At 59.8% G+C, this 18,326-nt stretch overlaps 2 protein-coding genes across 14 annotated transcripts in view; one reads left to right on the forward strand and one right to left on the reverse strand.

The window, feature by feature from the left end:
• The window catches only part of OPCML (opioid binding protein/cell adhesion molecule like), a 291,671-nt gene extending 284,724 nt beyond the window's left edge, over positions 1-6,947 (forward strand). For all 6 annotated transcript variants that reach the window (XM_075442560.1, XM_075442561.1, XM_075442562.1 and 3 more), the window contains one exon: positions 6,750-6,947. In XM_075442560.1, coding sequence (XP_075298675.1) covers positions 6,750-6,850 — 101 coding nt within the window. In that variant the 3' untranslated portion in view covers positions 6,851-6,947. The remainder of the gene's footprint in view (positions 1-6,749) is intronic.
• Positions 6,948-11,579: 4,632 nt separating this feature from the next.
• The window catches only part of LOC104326841 (protein CEPU-1), a 332,439-nt gene continuing 325,692 nt past the window's right edge, over positions 11,580-18,326 (reverse strand). For 7 of the 8 annotated variants that reach the window (XM_075442552.1, XM_075442554.1, XM_075442557.1 and 4 more), the window contains 2 exons: positions 15,120-15,152; positions 11,580-13,345 (listed from right to left, as the gene is read on the reverse strand). In XM_075442552.1, the coding sequence (XP_075298667.1) occupies positions 13,245-13,345; positions 15,120-15,152 (134 nt within the window). In that variant the 3' untranslated portion in view covers positions 11,580-13,244. The remainder of the gene's footprint in view (positions 13,346-15,119; positions 15,153-18,326) is intronic. The other variant, XM_075442553.1, reaches the window with a different exon arrangement.

Here is an 18,326-nt window from a genome sequence, read left to right on the forward strand (position 1 = left end):
TGGGGGGGAAAGGGGGGATAGGGAAAGGGGAAGGGGGAGATAGGGGAAAAGGGGGATTGGGGAAGGGGGGGATAGGGGAAGAGGGGGATAGGGGAGGGGGGGATAGGGGAAGGGGGGGATAGGGGAAAGGGGGATAGGGGAAGGGGGGGATAGGGGAAAGGGGGGATAGGGGAAGGAGGGGTTAGGGGAAGGGGGGGATAGGGGAAAGGGAAGGGGGGATAGGGGAAGGGGGAGATAGGGGAAGGGGGAGATAGGGGAAGGGGGGGATAGGGGAAGAGGGGGATAGGGGAAAGGGGGGATAGGGGAAGGGGGAGATAGGGGAAAGGGGGAGATAGGGGAAGGGGGAAAGGGGGGAAAGGGGGATAGGGGAAGGGGGGGATAGGGGAAGTGGGGGATAGGGGAAAGGGGGATAGGGGAAAGGGGAAGGGGGGATAGGGGAAAGGGGGGATAGGGGAAAGGGGGGATAGGGGAAAGGGGGGGATAGGAGAAGGGGGGGATAGGGGAAGGGGAAGGGGGAGATAGGGGAAGGGGGAGATAGGGGAAGGGGGGGATAGGGGAAGGGGGGATAGGGGAAGAGGGGAAAGGGGAAGAGGGGAAGGGGGGGATAGGGGAAGGGGGGATAGGGGGAAGGGGGGGATAGGGGAAGGGGGAGATAGGGGAAGGGGGAGATAGGGGAAGGGGGGATAGGGGAAGGGGGGGATAGGGGAAGAGGGGAAAGGGGAAGGGGGGGATAGGGGAAGAGGGGGATAGGGAAAGGGGGGGATAGGGGAAGGGGGGATAGGGGAAGGGGGGGATAGGGAAGAGGGGATAGGGGAAGGGGGGGATAGGGGAAGGGGGGGATAGGGGAAGGGGGGATAGGGGAAGGGGGAAGGGGGGATAGGGGAAGGGGAAGATAGGGGAAGGGGGGGATAGGGGAAGGGGGAGATAGGGAAGGGGGGGATAGGGAAGAGGGGAAGGGGGGATAGGGGAAGGGGGGGATAGGGGAAAGGGGGGATAGGGGAAGGGGGGATAGGGGAAGGGGGGGATAGGGGAAGAGGGGGATAGGGGAAGGGGGGGATAGGGGAAAGGGGGGGATAAGGGAAATGGGGGATAGGGGAAGGGGGGGATAGGGGAAGGGGGGATAGGGGAAAGGGAAGGAGGGGATAGGGGAAGGGGGGGATAGGGGAAGAGGGGGAAAGCGGAAGGGGATAGGGGAAGTGGGGGATAAGGGAAGGAGGGGATAGGGAAAGGGGAAGGGGGGATAGGGAAAGGGGGGGATAGTTGAAGGAGGGGAAAGGGAAGAGGGGGAAAGGGGGGATAGGGGAAGGGGGGGATAGGGGAAGAGGGGGGATAAGGGAAGGGGGGGATAGGGGATAAGGAAAGGGGGAAAGGGGAAGGGGGGGATAGGGGAAAGGGGAAGGAGGGGATAGGGGAAGGGGGGATAGGGGAAGAGGGGGATAGGGGAAGGAGGGGAAAGGGGAAGGGGGGGATAGGGGAAGAGGGGAAAGGGGGGATAGGGGAAGAGGGGGATAGGGGAAGAGGGGGATAGGGGAAGGTGGGGATGGGGAAGAGGGGGAAAGGGGAAGGGGGGATAGGGGAAGGGGGGAAGGGGGGATAAGAGAAGGGGGAAGGGAAGGAGGGAAGGGGAAGAGGATAGGGGAAGGGGGGGATAAGGGAAAGGGGATAGGGGAAGGGGGGGATAAGGAAGGAGGGGGAAAGCGGAAGGGGATAGGGGAAGGGGAAGTGGGGGATAAGGGAAGGAGGGGATAGGGAAAGGGGAAGAGGGGGGATAGGGGAAGAGGGGAAGGAGTGGGAAGGGGATAGGGGAAGGGGGAAAGGGGAAGGGGGGATAACAGAAGCGGGGGATAGGGAAAGGGGAAGGGGGGAAGGAAAGGGGGGGATAGGGGAAGGGGGGGATAAGGAAAGGGGAAGAGGGGGAAAGCGGAAGGGGATAGGGGAAGGGGGATAAGGGAAGGAGGGATAGGTAAAGGGGAAGGAGGGAAAGGGGAAGGGGGGATAGGGAAAGGGGCGGATAGGGGAAGGGGGGGATAGGGGAAGGGGGGGAGAGGGGAATAGGGGATAGGGGAAGGAGGGGAAAGGGGAAGGGGATAGGGGAAGGAGGGGATAGGGGAAGGGGGAAGGGGGAAGGGGGAAAGGGGAAGGAGGGATAGGGAAAGGGGGAAGGGGGAAAGGGAAGGAGGGATAGGGAAAGGTGTGGAAAGGGAAGGGGAGGATAGGGGAAGGAGGGGAAAGGGGAAGGGGATTGGGGGGGAAGGGGGGGATAGGGGAAGGGGAACGAGGGGATAGGGAAGGGGGCGATAGGGGAAGGGGGCGATAGGGGAAGGGGATAGGGGAAGGGGGGGATAGAGGAAGAGGGGAAGGGGGGGATAGGGGAAGGGGATAGGGAAAGGGGGCGAAAGGGGAAGGGGGGGATAGGGAAAGGGGAAGGAGGGCAAAGGGGAAGGGGAAATGGGGAAGGAGGGCTAAGGGGGAGAGGGGATAGGGGAAAGAGGGGAAGGAGGGGAAAGGGGAACAAAGGGAGGAGGGGAAAGTGGGAAGGGGGGGAAGGAGAGGATGGGGAGGGGAAAGAGGGGAAGGAGGGAAAGGGGGGAAGGGAAAGGAGGAGAGGAAGGGAGTAGGGAAGGGAAAGGGGAGGAGAGAAAGGGGAAAGAGGGAAGGGGGGAATGGGAAAGAGGGAAGGGGAAAGAGGGGAAGTAGGGAAAGGCAAGGGGAAGGGAGTAGGGGAAGGAGGGGAAAGGGGGAAGGCAGAGGAGGGGAAAGGGAAAGGGGAGGAGGTGAAAAGGGAAAGTGAAGGAGGGGATAGGGAGAAGGGAAGGGAGGAGGGGAGGGGAAAGAGGGGATGGGGGAAGGGAGTAGAGTAGGGGAACGGGAAGGAGGGAAAGGGGGAAGGGAGTACAGGAAGGAGGGAAAGGCAAGGGGTAGGGAGGAGGAGAAAGGGGGAGGGGAAAGGGAGGGGGGGAAGAGGGAAGGGGTAGGGAGGAGAGGAAAGGGGGAGGTTAAGGGAGTAGAGGGAAGGGGAAGGGAGGATGGGAAAGAGGGAAGGAAGGGGAAAGAGGAGGAGGGAAGGGGAAAGGGAAGGAGGGGAAGGGGAAAGGGAAGGAGGGGAAGGGGAAAGAGGGGAAGGGGAAAGAGGGAAGGGGGGAAACGGGAGGAGAAGGGAGGAGGGGAAGGAGGGAGAGGGGGAAGGAGGGAAAGGGGAAAGAGGGAAGGAAAGGGGGAGGGAAAGGGGGAGGGGAAGGGGAAGAAGGGGAAGGAAGGGAGGGGAGGAGGGGGAAAGAGGGGAAGGGAGGAGGGAAAGGAGAATGAGGGAAGTGGAAAGAGGGAAGGGAGGAGGGAAGGAAGAAGGGGGAGGGGAAGGGAAACAAGGAAGAAGGGAAAGAGGGAAGAAGGGAAAGCAAGGAGGGAAGAAGGGAAAGAGGAAAGGGAGGAGGTAGGGATGGGAAGAGGAGGGGAAAAGGGAAAGAGGAGGGGAGGGGAGGAGGGAAGGAGAGGGGAAAGTGGGAAGGGAAAGAGGGAGGGAGGGAAGAACGGAAAGAGGAAAGGGAGGGATGGGGAGGAGGGAAAAGAAAGGGGGAGGGAAGGGAGGAGGGAAGGGAAAGAAGGATGGAGGGAGGGAAGAAGGGAAAGGGGAAGAGGGAAGGGAGGAGGGAAGAAGGGGAAGGAGGGAAGGGAGGAGGGAAGGAGGGAAAGGGGGAGGGAAAGGGAAGGGGGAAGAGGAAGGGGGAAGGAAGGAGGGAAAGGGAAAGGAAAGAGGGAGGAGGGAAAGGAGAAAGAGCGAAGGGAGGAGGGGAGGGAAAGGGGGAAGGGAAACAGGGAAGAAAGGAAAGAGGAAAGGGAGGGATAGGAAGGAGGGAAAGAGGGAAGGGAAGAGGGAAGGGAGGAGGGAAGAAGGGGAAGAGGGAAGGGAAAGAGGGAGGGGAAGGAGGAAAGGGAGGGGGAAGAGGGAAGGAAGGAGGGTAGAGGAAAGGGGCAAGGGAGAAGGGAAGGGGGAAACAGGGAAGGGAGGAGGGAAGAAGGGAAAGGGCGAGGAGGGAAAGGGGGAAGGGAAGAAGGAAGGTGGGAAGGGAGGGGGGAAGGGGGAAGGGAGGGATGGGAAGGACGGAAAGAGGGAGGATGGAAAGGGGGAAGTGGGTGAGGGAAGGGACGGGAAAGAGGGAAGGGAGGAGGGAAAGGGGGAAGAGGGAAGGGAGGAGGGAAGAAGGAAGGGAAGGAAAGAGGGAAAGGGGGAAGGGAAAGAGGGAAGGAGGGAGGGGAAGAAGAAGGGAAAGAGGGAAGAAGGAAGGGAAGAGAAGGAGAGGAAGGAGGGAAAGGGGAAATGGAGGGATGGGAAGGCAGGAGGGAGAGAGGGATGGGAGGAGGGAAAGGAAAGGGAAGAATGAAGGGAAGGAGGGATGGGGAAGTGGGGGAGGGAAGGGAGAAGGGAAGGGAAGGAGGGAAATGGGGAAAGGAAAGAGGGAAGGTAGGAAGGGAAAGAGGGAGTGGAAGGAGGGAAGGGAGGGGGGAAGAGGAAAGGGAGGAGGCAAGGGGTAAAGGGAAAGAGGGAAGGAAGGAACGAGGGGAAGGGAAGGGGAAAGGGGGAAGGGAGGTACAGAAGGAGCGAGAGAAGGAGGAATGGAGGGAAGGAAGGAGGGAGTGGAGGAAGAAAGGGAAGGAATGAAGGAGGAGGGAGGGAAGGAAGGGAGGTAAGGAAGGAAGGAGCGAGGGAGGGGAGAGACGGAAGGAAGGAGGGAGGGAAGGAAGGGAGGGAGGGAAGGAAGGGAGGGAGGAGGTAGGGAGGGAGGAAAGGAAGGGAGGAAGGAGGTAGGGGACGTATGAGGGAGGAAGAGAGGGAAGGGAAGGAGGGAGGAAGGAAGGAAGGAAAAGCGCAGACCGCGTGCTTGGAGGTCAGATGCAGGATGAGAAATGAGGCAGACACTCTGTTTAAATTCCACTTTATTATAGGGTGTGTTTGGTGCTGAGGGTCGTTTTTTTCATCTCACGGTGAAGGTGGCTCTTCCCTGGGGTCGCTGTGTGATGCTGAGTATTCCTGTGATGGTTGTTTCTTCTGTCATACTCTCTATCATTTGAGCTGTCCTGAAAAACCTTACCTATCTTACAAGTTATAGTTTCTTCCTGAGGAGTGTAGTTTTAGCTTACGTGCCCCTGTACTTGCTGTTCTTCTCATCATCTGGGACTTCTGTTGATCCTAACTAACAGATTCTACCTACACGGTTACATTATGCTCTCCTTTTACCTGTACCTCGGCAATCCAAACCTTCCGAGGCTACGTTTTGAGCTACGTCACGATAAAAAAAAAATTACTTATGGAAGGGGACTGAAGAAACACTGCACGTAGGAAAAAAGAGCAGGGAGGGGGTGTGGGACACGTGGCTGGACGCTGCCCACTTAGTGGAGAATGTGGCAACGGAGAGGGCTGACAGATAGGGAGGCGGGCAGCATGTGACACGGTGTGGGGACACCGAGGAGGGACTCGCGCGACAAGGGGATGGGGACGTGGGGAACTGGGGGGACGCATGCGGTGAGGCGCTGAGAGCTGCACAGGGACAGAAAGCGGGAGACGGCAGGACTCTGGGTGAGATGCGCACAGGGACGCAGCAACGCAGGCACAGAGAGGGACGTGGAGGAAGGGTGCTGGGGGCAGACGGACGACGAGGTGCGCAAGGTGGTAGAAAAAGGGAGGTGTGCGCAGACACGGAGACGGTGGAAGGCAAAGAGGACAGGGCGGAGGGAGACGAGGAGATAGGCAGTTGCAGAAAGGACCCTGGTAAAGATGGAGAAACGGGGAGCTGACAGGACGCCTGCTACAGAGAGATCTCTGCGCACAGAGACGCTACGCCGGGCAATGACACACTTGGAGAGGAGCTCTGGCAGAGATGAGGGCCTGACGCGCGCAAAACGAGGAAGACCGAGGGCGAAAGACACAGAGAAGGAGCTGCAGAAACGGACGGTGTGAAGGGGGAGAAACTCAGAAAAACGAAGAAGAGAAGGCAGGCAATGAAAAAGAGCAAGCAGCAGAAGAAAAAGGATTAGAGAAGCCTGAGAGTTAGCAAGTTGCCCAGCTAGAGCACAGAGTGGGAGCCGAGAGAGACAGGCAGGCACTGCCAGGCCCGCAGAAGAGAGACTTGGTGGCAGAGAAGCCCCGGGACAAACAGACCGAGCAGGGAGACGCAGAGATGCTCCCCTGGACAGGCACAGCAACACCAAGCGAGGCACCACGCAACTACGGAGGGGAACAACGTGGGCAGGGCCCGAGAGAGATGGAGGGAGGGGAAGATGTGCAGACTAGGGTGGACCTGCAGAAAGGGGGACAGAGGGCCACGTAAAGCAGAGGGGCTCAGATGGAAACAGGCAAATCGGAAGACGGGCAGAGAAACGCGCTGGGAGAGAGGAACAAACGCAAAGATGCAGGGGCAGAGAGAGGGATACAGACCCAGGGAGCGAGACACAAATAGACAAGGGAACGGTGGGACGGACAGGGAGACAGAAGCGGGGACGGAGGAACAGACAGCACAACAGAACATCCTGGACAACCTGCTCCACACCACCCGGACTCCGCACCAACAGCCCCAATGCTCTCCAAAGGATGGACGACACCGTGTCGGCCCCGGGGGATGCCAGGGGCTGGGACGTGAAGGCGCAGGGGAACTACAGGGATAAAGGGGAGGAGGGCTCCGTTCGCGCGATGACGTCCGCCCGGCACTGGCGTTAACGCTGTCCTTTGTGCTCCTCTTCTTCTCTCCCCCGTGCAGGGCCGGGAGCGGTGCACGACGGCGGCAACGCGGCGTCCCGGGTGGCTGCCGGCCTCTGCCTCTGGGCCGCCCTCCTCGCTCGCCTCCTCCTCGACTTTTGATAAGGGAGCGGAGGGTGCCGGGAGGCCCCGCCGCGCCGCCCGCGGACTCCTCTCCGTCGGACGGGCCACGCGCCGGAGGACGGGCGACGGTGCCGAGCGTCCGAGGATGGCCCCGTCTCCCGCGTGCCGGGATTGTTACGCTGTACAGACCCCCACCGCGTTGCCACCGGACTGTCGCCCGCCGCCCCGGGGATGCGGCCCGGCACCGATGGGGATGTCCATCTTGTCGTCTCGCTATGCCGCCTATGCCCGAAAAGACCCCAAGGTTGAAGCCCCCCGGCTCTACCTTCAGCCCTCTTGGTCCCGATTTTCACTTCTCGCCGCCAAAGCTCGTCCCTAAGCACCCCGGCCTCGCCTCACTGCAGCGCTCACCAGTGCTTTCCTGACGGGGGTCACCCGACGCAACTGGTTGTCCTTCAAGGAGCACGCACCACCTACTGCTCCTTCTCCCAGGTGACATCATACCCGGCGTCCCCAAAAACCGTCTCCCTTCCTGGTGATGCGAGGCTGCCCGCCCAGCAGCGCGAGCCCTGGCGACCGCCCGAGGGAAGTCCGATGTGTTTGACCCCACGGAGGACACGGGACAGGGACGGCGTGGATGCCCCCAGCTCACTGCTTGCTGACCCTCGCTGCTGGACGTGCCTTTGGACACCAAAATGGATGCGCCCAGACTCCACCCTCTGCTTCTTCTACCCTGGAGAGCCTCCGTCCCCACGACGGCGGCGGCCACGTCTCCTCCCTGCTTATGGAATACCCGGATGGACCCTCGCATCCTGCTCCTGTAGAGTCACGCACGGTGCCGGACCCTGTGCCCGGAACGGCGAGACTCTGCTCCGCAGCGGCACGCCGAGCAAGCACACGAAGCGTCCCTCTGTGCCGACCCCACGCCTCCCCGTGCCCTGCCCCTTCCTTCTCCCACCATAAGGAGATGGCTGAAGAGCACAGGCTCTTACCTCCCATGGAAATTCTGCTGCTGCCTAAACCTCCTTGCCCCACCATCCTGCTTTCTGTACGTGAGAGGAACTGAGGCTGATGGTCCTCAAAGTGCAAGGTACAAAAATCCACCACACAACCCAGAGCCGGAGCTGGACCACTCCCTGTCCTCTATGTGACCATACCTTCTCTGTGTTCCCCTCTCAATGGGCTGCCCGGGACGTGGTGCAAGGCTGTCACAAAAAAGCCCCCGCAGCTACAACATCTCAATGGACATTAAGAGACCCCACACCTTGGGGGTGGGGGGCTGCTCCGACGCGTGGGGGCTTACCTGATGGGCAGGGATCTGGCACGGCGTGGCATCCTGCTGCTGCTCTGCTTCTCCACTGGGAAGGTGGCACCGGCACCAAGCCCGGTCCTACCCTGGACACTGTTGCCAGCGCAGCAGCACGCACGTCCTTCCCCGCGTGCCGGCTCCAAAAGGACCCGTGGGGCGCGGGAGATGCCTCGCCCCGACTCCCTGCTCCCTGCCATGGCCCCACCGCCTCTGCCAACCCCAAATTTCTCCCTCATCACGACAGAAACACTGAACTCGCCCCAGAGGCTGTGGCGTATTGGAGAGCAGACGCAACGACGACGACAAGAAGATGCCGTGACGCACGCCAAGGCCGGCAGAGCCGGGGCTGTACCCCCCCACACCCCCATTCCTCTCCTCCCCGGGCCGGGCCGGCTCCCCTATCCTCTGCCGGGACGGCGTTCGACTTTCTCGTGCCATGTAACGTGCCATTGTGAGGAACGTGTTGGCTGTCGGAGGCCGGCCCCGCTGTGGACCCCGTCGCGACCGCGTTCGGATGCTCGGGGCGGGGGCACCCGGGGCGGGGGGGAGCGCGGCTCCCGGGTCTCTCCCGCTGCGACGGCCGGTCTTGAGTTTCCGTCGATCATTGTATTCCAAGGGTGGCTATACTACCTGAGATTTGTGCATGTCACATTGTAGTTGTAACCTTTTCTAATTCGGCCAGAATTCAGAGATGGTTGTGATTGTGCAGTGTATCAATAAAGTTTGACGAACTTTGTACCTTCGGGGCTTTGCTTCGCGGACCCCACGCGCCCCGGGCAGGCTCACCTGATGCTTTTCGGAGGCTCTTTTGATGGCGATGCCGTTAAGCCGTCCCTCGCCCCGGGCACTGGCCTCGTAGCTCTGCCGATGGGTCCCGGCCGCGGATAAGCACGTACCTGTTGATGGAGACCCTGCAGGGTGAGGACCGGCTTTGCTCTCCTCGCTCACCTACGTTTGGCTGTTGCTGGCATCTTCTCCTTCGCCTTCTAACGACCGACTCTCCCGCCTTGACTTACCCCTGCAGCGAGGAATGCCTCCGCAGGTGACAAGCTCCTAAGGATGGTTTGCTCCTCTCGCCATCGGACCGTGGCGGACATGGACAAAATGTCCCAGGACTAGATGACCCGCAGAGGTCCCTTCCGACCCCTACCATTCTCTGATTCCGTGACTGGGAGCGGAAGGAGCCACGACCCTCGGTGCATCGCTACCACCTTACTCTACAAACATGAGTTTGTAGGCTGCAGCCCCGCTCTCCTGCAGACACCGCACCTTTCTACCCCGTCAGCGGGGAGAGAGAACGCCCAACGAACTCCCCCGGCGTGGGGCTGGCTGCTGCGAGGCTTTGGGACCCACGCCTTGCCCACCAGCTCGGGCACAAGGGGGGAGGTGGCCGTGCCTGATGGCCTCCGAGTGCCCGGTGCCCTCGTTGCTGCCTGCGTGGCCATGGAGCAGGCGAGAGACCCTGGTTCCCTAGGGAAATCACCAAAGCTGACGTCCCTCGGCTGTAAGTTCCAGGGTGGAACGGGGGGAGCTGGGGGACTACGCTGGGCCCGTCGGAGGGTCCCCTTAGCAGGACCAGACCCCCCTTCGTCTTCCCTGACACGGGAATGAAAAGCCTGGTCCCAAGACTTCATCCCCGAACGCCGCACCGAACCGCCCCGCTGCCAGCTACTGCAGCCTCGCGCATCGGGGACGCTGCTGCTGTCCCCTTCCAGCCACGCAGCACAAAGGTAAGCGCTTCCCAAAATCCAGCGGGCTCCCCGGGAAAGGGGCCGGAGGGGAGAGCTGCCACGGCAGCTCTCGCGGCTGTATCAGCCTGCCTCGGGCACAAGACCAGCAAAGTCCCTAACTCCGTGCTGGGGACAAGAGGCTCGCCTCAACACTGCTGCGAGTGGAGTGGCGTGGGTGACCGCCGGGAGAAAGCCTCTCTGCTTCGAGCCACTTCCAAAAAACAAAGAACCCCATCAGGGAGCTAGGACTGATGCACTATTCAGTGATGCTCACCATGCCGCTTCTGCTGGGGATCTAGACCTGCATGCGCTGGAGAGGAAAACCTACAGACGCCTGAACACGGTGGCTGGTGGCACTTGGGCCTGCGCTGTCCCCTTCTATGCCACCGCTCGGTGCCAGGGGACGCGACACGGCCCCTTTCCTGGATCCCTCCGTGACCGCCAGCAACACCGGACCTCTGCCTAAGGACAAGGACCTCGGCTGCTAGGGACGGAGGGTGACCTCCATCGCTCTCCACCACCCAGAGACACCAGTACCTATGTAAGTAATACATAAATGCTGCCTCTCTCTCTCTTTAATTCTCCGTCCCTCAAACTCTGGCATCGGACACTCCTTCACCTCTCACCTAGCGCACCAAAAAAAATTACGGAAAGGAGGAGAGTGAGACAGCCCCGTTACCTCCGTACCCGTCCTCGGTTGCCTCTCCTGCCAGGCTTGCCCTGCCGTGGCCGGCCGTCCTGGTCTGAGAGCCCCGAGACCTGCATAAAGACCTTCACCATCTTCTCCCCTGGGAGATGGGTATCTGCTGCCAAGGACCAAACTGGCCGCAACACATTCCCCTATGAACCACGGGCTCCCGCGCCATCCTGACCCGGGGACACGGAACACTGCCTTGTCCTTCACTTAGAATCATTCAGGTTGGAAAAAACAACCTCTAAGATCATCAAGTCTTAACAGTCAACCCATCACCACCACCATGCTTACTAACTTGGGATGAGCCGTGAAGCTTTCGGGGCACCGTTCGCCCTTTCCCCGGTATCTCTCCGCTGCCACGCGTCGCAGCGCCGTCCCGATCGCTCCTTGTTCTCCGTTTCTTGAGCTGCACAAAGTCGTCATAAGTTCAGGAAAAAAAAAATAGCAAAAAATCAGTTCTGCTGTTGCTACCGACCAGGTTCTGATCCTACACATCCCAGGGTCCTGGGGGAAGCAGGCAGCCTGGAGGCTACGAGGCTGAGGACCAAACGCACCGAGGAGCTTTCTGCAAATCAGCAAAAACCCAAGACATCGGCCCCGACAAACCCCTGGCAGTGAGGTCTCACCTGCACCCAAGCGTGTGGCTCCATCCCATGAGGTCTCACCTGCACCCAAGCGTGTGGCTCCATCCCATGAGGTCTCACCTGCACCCAAGCGTGTGGCTCCATCCCATGAGGTCTCACCTACACCCAAGCGTGTGGCTCCATCCCATGAGGTCTCACCTGCACCCAAGCGCGTGGCTCCGTCCCTCCGTGCTTAGCTCCCCATCTACTCACCAAAGCCTGACCTTGGGACCGTGTCCCCACCGGGCTGGCCAGCGAAGTGCCACCTCCCCGACGCCTGCAGTGATTCGGTGCTCCCACCCGGCATCCCTCCCCCGGCACCCTTCCCCGTCACTGACAGCGTGGAGGGGGGTGGGAATGTGGGGCGGCCCCAGACCCCACGGCAATGAGCACCACAACCAGACGGAGCGGCCACATGGAACAATCGTTTTAATGGATAGGCAGAGAGAGCCCCCTCGCCGCCCGCCCGCCCGCGCCCGGGCCCCCCGCGTGCCCCCCGCCGCGGGGAAGGAAAGGAAACCGAAGGAGGGAAACCGGCCGCGGAGAGACCCCCACCGAAACGTACCGCAAGTCGACTGGTCCCGCGCTTCGGCTTCGCCTTCTTCACCTTATTTTTTTTTTTTTTATATATATATATATCTACACACACACGCACGCGCACACACACATATACATACATATATATATATATAAAAAAATATAAAACTGAGCTATATAGATCTCCCTCTGTCCTTCGGTTCGCCGCAAAGGGGCCGGGGCCACGTGGCGAAAGGCGACGGGGAGGGGCCCCGGTCCCCCGCGGCGCTTCGTCCCCGGCGACCCGAGGCCGGAAAGGCGAGGGGGTTCGGGGACGCGTGGACCGAGACGCTCGTCTCGTTGAGGACCGACACACACCTAACTCCATATACAGCATGCAGAAATGGCAGCGGAAGGACCCTGCTGGGAACCGTGGCTAGAACGCTAACAAAAAAAAAAAAATTATATATATATATGTATATTTATATATACTGTATATATATATCCCATAAAAAGATTCAGCGTCTTCCTCCTCCTCGGCGAGCGTCGCCCGTGCCCTCGGCAGGAACTGTTCGGACGACCGCTTTTTGGGCCGGTTTCGGGGAGGGGTTCGGCACCAGAATCCTCCTCATCCTCCTCCTCCTCCTCTTCCGTGCCGTCGCGCCGGGCTCGCAGACCTCCTCGGCCGGTCGCCTCCTCGGGTGCGTGCCGCTCGGCGAACCAACTCCTCCTCTCAGCTCGCTCCCCCTCTCCTTTCTGGATTTTTTTTTTTTCTGTTTTTTTCCTTTTTAAATTTTCTTTTTCCCCCCTCTTTTTTGCGTTTCTGTTTTTTTAGGAACTAAAGAGTTCTAGGCTCGTATCAGAAAATATAATTAATAAAATTAACCATGACTCAGAATCCCGTATCATTCACGATGTCCGCGGGTGGTACGATGAACGCGTGGCTTGACGCCGGTCTCCTTCCTCCCTTTCCGTTTGTGGCGGCGTGGTAACTGTTGAAGATCTATATATCTATACACATATATATATATATATGTATACGTGGATATATATATATATATATTCTGGAACACAAATGGCGGCACGGTCCATGAGAAGATGGGGAAATCTCGGCAAGGAAGAAAACTGGCGTGTCCGGACGGAGGGGTCCCCGCAGGCGGCTGCGAAGGGGACCGGGGGGATCGCCCCGACGGCCCCACGCGTCTTCCTGCGCTGGCCCACGGCAAAAACGGGGAGAAAAAGGGGTGGGAGACCAAAAAAAAAAAAAAAATAGGGTGAAAAAGACTCAGTTGCGTTGCATCTTCAGCAGGAAGCCTTGGGTTCGCTGGGTTTTTTTCTCTCTCTTTTCCAAATTCCTGTTGTGGTGTGGTGTTTTGGTTTTTTGGGGTTTTTTTTGCGTGTTTTTCCTCCCACAGGTGGCCTGGCCGGATACTCTCTCAATTCTTATGATTATTTTCGGAAACGGTGAACACTTCTTCATCTTCTTCTTCTTGCTCTCCTTTCTGCTCGCGCTCGCTGGCCGTGGTCGTCGCCGCCGCTACGCCGCGGGCCGGCTCTCGGGTCAAAACTGGCGGGCGAGCTGGGCGAGCGGCAGGGCCAGCAGCCACGCGCAGCCGCATCGCCGCCACGCGCCGTTGTTCCCGTCGTGCACTGCGCCGGGGCCTGCGGCGAGGGGGAGAAACGCCCGCGGCGTCAGCCACAAAACCAACAACGACAAAAAAATGAAGCATCAAAACAGATAAATGATCCCAGCCCAACTAAACAAATGGTGTGGGGACCTCGGTGCTATTGCTCATGGTGGCGTTGCCCCGTTGAGGGAGCTCCCGTGGCACCCCCGTCCGCCCGTGCCATCCTTGAGGACACGGCGGCAGCCATCCCCATGGACCCCAGTCTGTGGGACCCAACCCCCCATGGCCCCCCTTCAGCCCTGATTGCCCATCATGAGCCCATCGCAGATCCATCACCACCAACCAACCTCTTCCGATGCCGCCCTCCACCCCTTCCTCCAAGTTTCCAGACCAACCAACCTCTTCCATGCCCTCCACCCCTTCTCCAAACTTCCTCCAAGTTTCTAGACCAACCAACCTCTTCCATGCCCTCCGCCCCTTCTCCAAACTTCCTCTAAATTTCCAGACCAACCAACATCTTCCACTGCCCTCCACCCCTTTCCTTCTCCAAAATTCCCCCGAGTTTCCAGCCACATTCGGAGGGGAGATGACAGCTTTCACCCAACACCGCCCACGCTCTGCCAGCCCCAGCGACCCAGGCGCAGAGGTGAGCGCTCCGTTGTTCCCCACTTGTCTCCCTCAGGAGGGGGACGATAACTGCCCGCCCACCCAGCAGAGACCCCACCAGCAGTGCTCCGCGTTACGCGCCTCGCTGCTGACAATGCACTCTGCCCGCGGCCCCAGACTATCTCAAGAACGATGAGGTGGGATGAAGAGGATGGTCAAGAAGAGCAAAGCCTGTCCAGCACCGGGGAAGCCCCATTTGAGGGTCTGCAGCGCAAAGCTCGCCGTGGGAAAAGGCACGGAAGGTGCCTGACCCAGTGGCTTTCACCAAAACACCCCAAAATGTTGGCCCAGGGGAACACACTAGGGTGGGGGGAGACCTTGGGATGGCCTCCCCCCCAAGTGGGGCTGTCCACGAGGTCAGATCGCTTTTGAAACCCCAGGATGCGTCCCTTCCTTCCACAGCCTGAGGCACTTAGAAACATTAACCATTTGCTCTTCCGACAACGCTCACACGCGATTCACGACACTTCTCGCTTGACCCCAAGCCCTGGCGTGGCCGGGAAGCCACGTGCAAGGGCAGATCTGGAGATGCCATCAGCCCTGCGCTATCTCCAAAGCTCTCCTGACATCTGGAAGTCATCCCAAGGGCTTGCCACTCAACAAATAAAACCGCCTGGCTACGGAGCCCCAAAACCAAGATGCTGATGGGATGTCATGGCAGGCGGCGGGACCACAAAAACACCGAGACCGGCCGCCTCTCCGCCCCTACCGCATCCCCGAAAAGACGCACCAGAAGCATCCCAGAAGAGGAAGGACCCACAGGACCCATTCCCACAGCGACGCGGGAAAGCGGAGCACAGAGACGTCCCTGCTTGCGCCCCAGCAACAGGGAGAGGAGCGCGGCGGCGATGGGGAGGGAGCGGGGGACCGAGGGGACGGGGCATGCAGAGGGCACAGACCACCACCGGACGGGCACGGGAGGCTGGCAGGGAGGAGGCAGGATGGGTGGGCAGCTCAACACCAGGGAGAAAGCCCTCGTTCATCGCTGTACCAGCGGGAGCGGCGGGGTTGTGGGGTGGGAGGTGACAGGGGCTGGTGCCACGGCTCCTGAAGGGACAACCTGGGGCGGGAGCCGGAGGGGCCCGCGGGGAAACGGAGCGGGGGGAGCGCTGGTGTTGCGGGGGGGACCCCGAATTACTGACCTTTCCAGGGTGTCAGAGCGGTAGTTGTCTCTTCTAAAAAATTAAAGAACAAGCGAAAGTTAAGGCAAAAGGGCAATGGAAAAGCGCTGGCTTGAGATGCTTCGCTCAACCTGCCCCCGAGCTGGGGCTGGGTAGCAAGGGGTGATGCTGCTGCCCGAATCGCACCCCGCTCCTCCGGGGCCGCGGTCCCCCGCTCCGGGGAGAGGGCTGCGCGACCCGAGGCGAGCCCCAGACCTGGGACGGGCCCTGGCAAAGTCCGTGCTGGCACCCGAGCAAAAAGCACAGCGCCGGGGCTGGGATCTGGGGGGTGCCAGGGCTTCGGCTCTCCCCCCGCGCTCCTCCTGTTCCCCTCCGGCGTGGGTCTGGGGCCTCTCGCAGCACCCAAACGGGTTTATCCTCTGCTACATCCCAAACGGGTTTCATCGCCCCGACGCCAGCCTCTGGGAAGCAACGTGGACCGCGCGACCGAGGGAGAAGCGGAGGGCTTTGTTTTTTTTTTCTTTTCAGCCCCCCTCAACCAAATGATGCGGGTTCACCCAGCGCTGTCATGTCACGGACAGCGCCAAATGAGCCGCTGAACGAGGCTGATAATACCAAGCGCTACGTGTTAAATAAAGCACCAGTTGACCTCCCTGAAAAATTAGATTAAGGAAAGGATTACAAGATGTATGCTACATTAGCCTCTGTCACACAGCCCCGGAGAGCCTCACGGCGGAGCACCCGCACGGATTTAAACCTCCATTTGGGAGGGGGGCAGGGGGAAGAACTCCGAAACACTCGCTCAGCTTCAGGGAAAAGGGGATACTCACAACGTTGTCCCCTAAAACCTCGCAGGTGAGACATTTCTCCTGGGGCAGCCACCACATGCCACTTCCCTCTCATCTTTCATCACGATAAATAAAGACATATTAATTGCTGGACCGAAGGATCCGGTTGCTTAGGGACCGGCGAGCTCAGCCCGATGACGCTCGACGGCGGCGTGCGGGGCCCCCCGCCTTGCTGCTAATTACAGGGGGTCAGGGCGGCCTGGGGAACCCACCCCGTTTCCCCCGAGGGGATTCAATTAATAAGAACCGAAAGGATTAATCGATGCGGCTCTGTGGAAATTACAGGCGGTCAAAGGGCTCCGGTTTCATTCCCTGATGGGATTCGGAGTCGGAACGACAAAGCGAAGGGGGATCGTGAAATAGACTTCAGGCTTCTGCGGGGTGCTTCACTGCGTCCCGCCCGACGCTGCCATCACGGCCCCAGCCACAGAAAACATCGCTCCTGGGTTAGAAACCAAACAACCGACAGCTCTCACAAAGAAGTCACCTTGACTTCTGGGGGCTTTTCATCCAGCCTGCATCTGCGGGGGCCAGACCGAGGTCCCACACCGCTGCGGATTTGAACCCCAGAAAGGCGCAGGCAGCCCACGCCGTCGAGGCGAAGGACGTGCACGTAGCCCAGGCTGCTTGGCACAGCCATCCCACGGACGGACCCGGGCCGGAGGTGTCCGCATCCCTGAAAAACGGCGTTATCTGGGACACCACTGATTGCCCAGGGGGGAAGAGAGGCGAGGTGGTTCCTAGGCAATGCTAATGATGGCTTAACGGGCAGGTAAAGACGCTAAGGTTCCTCACTTACACCACAGACTATTTTGGGGGGAACAAATGGTTGATAGGCTCATTAACATCCAAGGTTAGCTCTACATGGAGGGCTGCGGGCGTGGAGCCGAGCATCCCAGACGGGACAAACTGCTCTGCCGCAGCTCGGGGGAACCCGACGCGGCTGCCGATACCGACAGCGGGTGAGGACGAGCCCCTCCGGCGAGCCCCACGGCTGCCGAGTGCGGCCCCCCCGGCAAGCCCGGCATCCTCTGCTCGCCCCAGACAAAGCGCTTCCCTGACCTGGGGCTCCCCCGAAACGCATAAATGATTTATGACTTCGCCAAGACCCCGGCATGGGAGATGCCTGGGATGACGGCAGCTGGTTCCAATGCATGGTCCCCCTTCCAGGGAGAACAACACTACGCGGGAGGAAGGAACAGTGACCCAACACGCTGCATGGCCGTTGCAAAAGGGTGACAAACACCACAGAAGCACCTACCAAGCCCTTGCCAAGCCGGTCACCGAGCCCACTCACGCTGAGCCAGAAAAGCTTCCCGTGTACGTACACGGCGACGGAAGGCACGAGGCGGGCATCGCCTTCGGCACAGACGCGCAGGAGGACAGCGGCAGAGAGACCAGATTGCCAGGGACACCCTTCCTCCTACACCACAATGCTTACGTCCTTCTCATAGAACGGTTCGGGCTGGAAGGGACCTTTGAAGGCCATCTAGCCCACCCTCCCTGCCCGTGAGCAGGGACATCCTCAACTGGACCAGGTTGCTCAGAGCCCCGTCCAACCTGACCTTGGATGTTTGCAGGGATGGGGCATCGACCACCTCTTTGGGCAGCCTGTGCCAGGGTTTCACCACCCTCACTGTAAAAAATTCCTTCCTCATATCCACTCTTATTCTACCCTCTTTTCGTTTAGAACCTTTTACTTCGTTTTCCTTCCACTTCTTGCGACCATCACACACCTACAAGCCGACCAAGCCCCCACATTTGGGCCCACCGGGACCCTGCTGCGCTCCAGCCCGGTCTCTCCTGTGGAAAAAGGGGTCTCCTGCACTCTGTGGATTAAATTAAATCCTTTGTAGATGCTAGGTAAGGGTTTGCAATACCAGAGGGCTCAAGGCTGCAGGAAACCAGTGCCTTCATAGAATCATAGGTTGCAAAAGACCTCTAAGATCATCAAGTCCAGCCATCACCCCAACCCCACCATGCCTGCTAAACCATGTCCTGAAGGACCCCATCTACAAGTTTTTTAAACACCTCCAGGCACGGTGACTCCACCGCCTCCCTGGGCAGCCTGTTCCAATGTCCGACCACTCTTTCAGTAAAGACATTGTTCCTAATATCCAATCTAAACCTCCCCTGACACAACTTGAGGCCATTCCCTCTCGTCCTATCGCTAGTTACTTGGGGAAGAGACCAACACCCGCCTCACTATGACCTCCTTTCAGGTAGAGAGCAATAACTTCCCGCTCAGCCTCCTCTTCTCCAGACTAAACAGCCCCAGTTCCCTCAGCCGCTCCTCCTCAGACTTGTTCTCCAGACCCTTCACCAGCCTCACTGCTCTTTCCACCAGACGCTCTTAGCGCTGATTAATGCCAAGCTCCGC

Source organism: Opisthocomus hoazin, chromosome 24 (assembly GCF_030867145.1).
Source record: "Opisthocomus hoazin isolate bOpiHoa1 chromosome 24, bOpiHoa1.hap1, whole genome shotgun sequence".
Lineage (NCBI taxonomy): Eukaryota > Metazoa > Chordata > Aves > Opisthocomiformes > Opisthocomidae > Opisthocomus > Opisthocomus hoazin.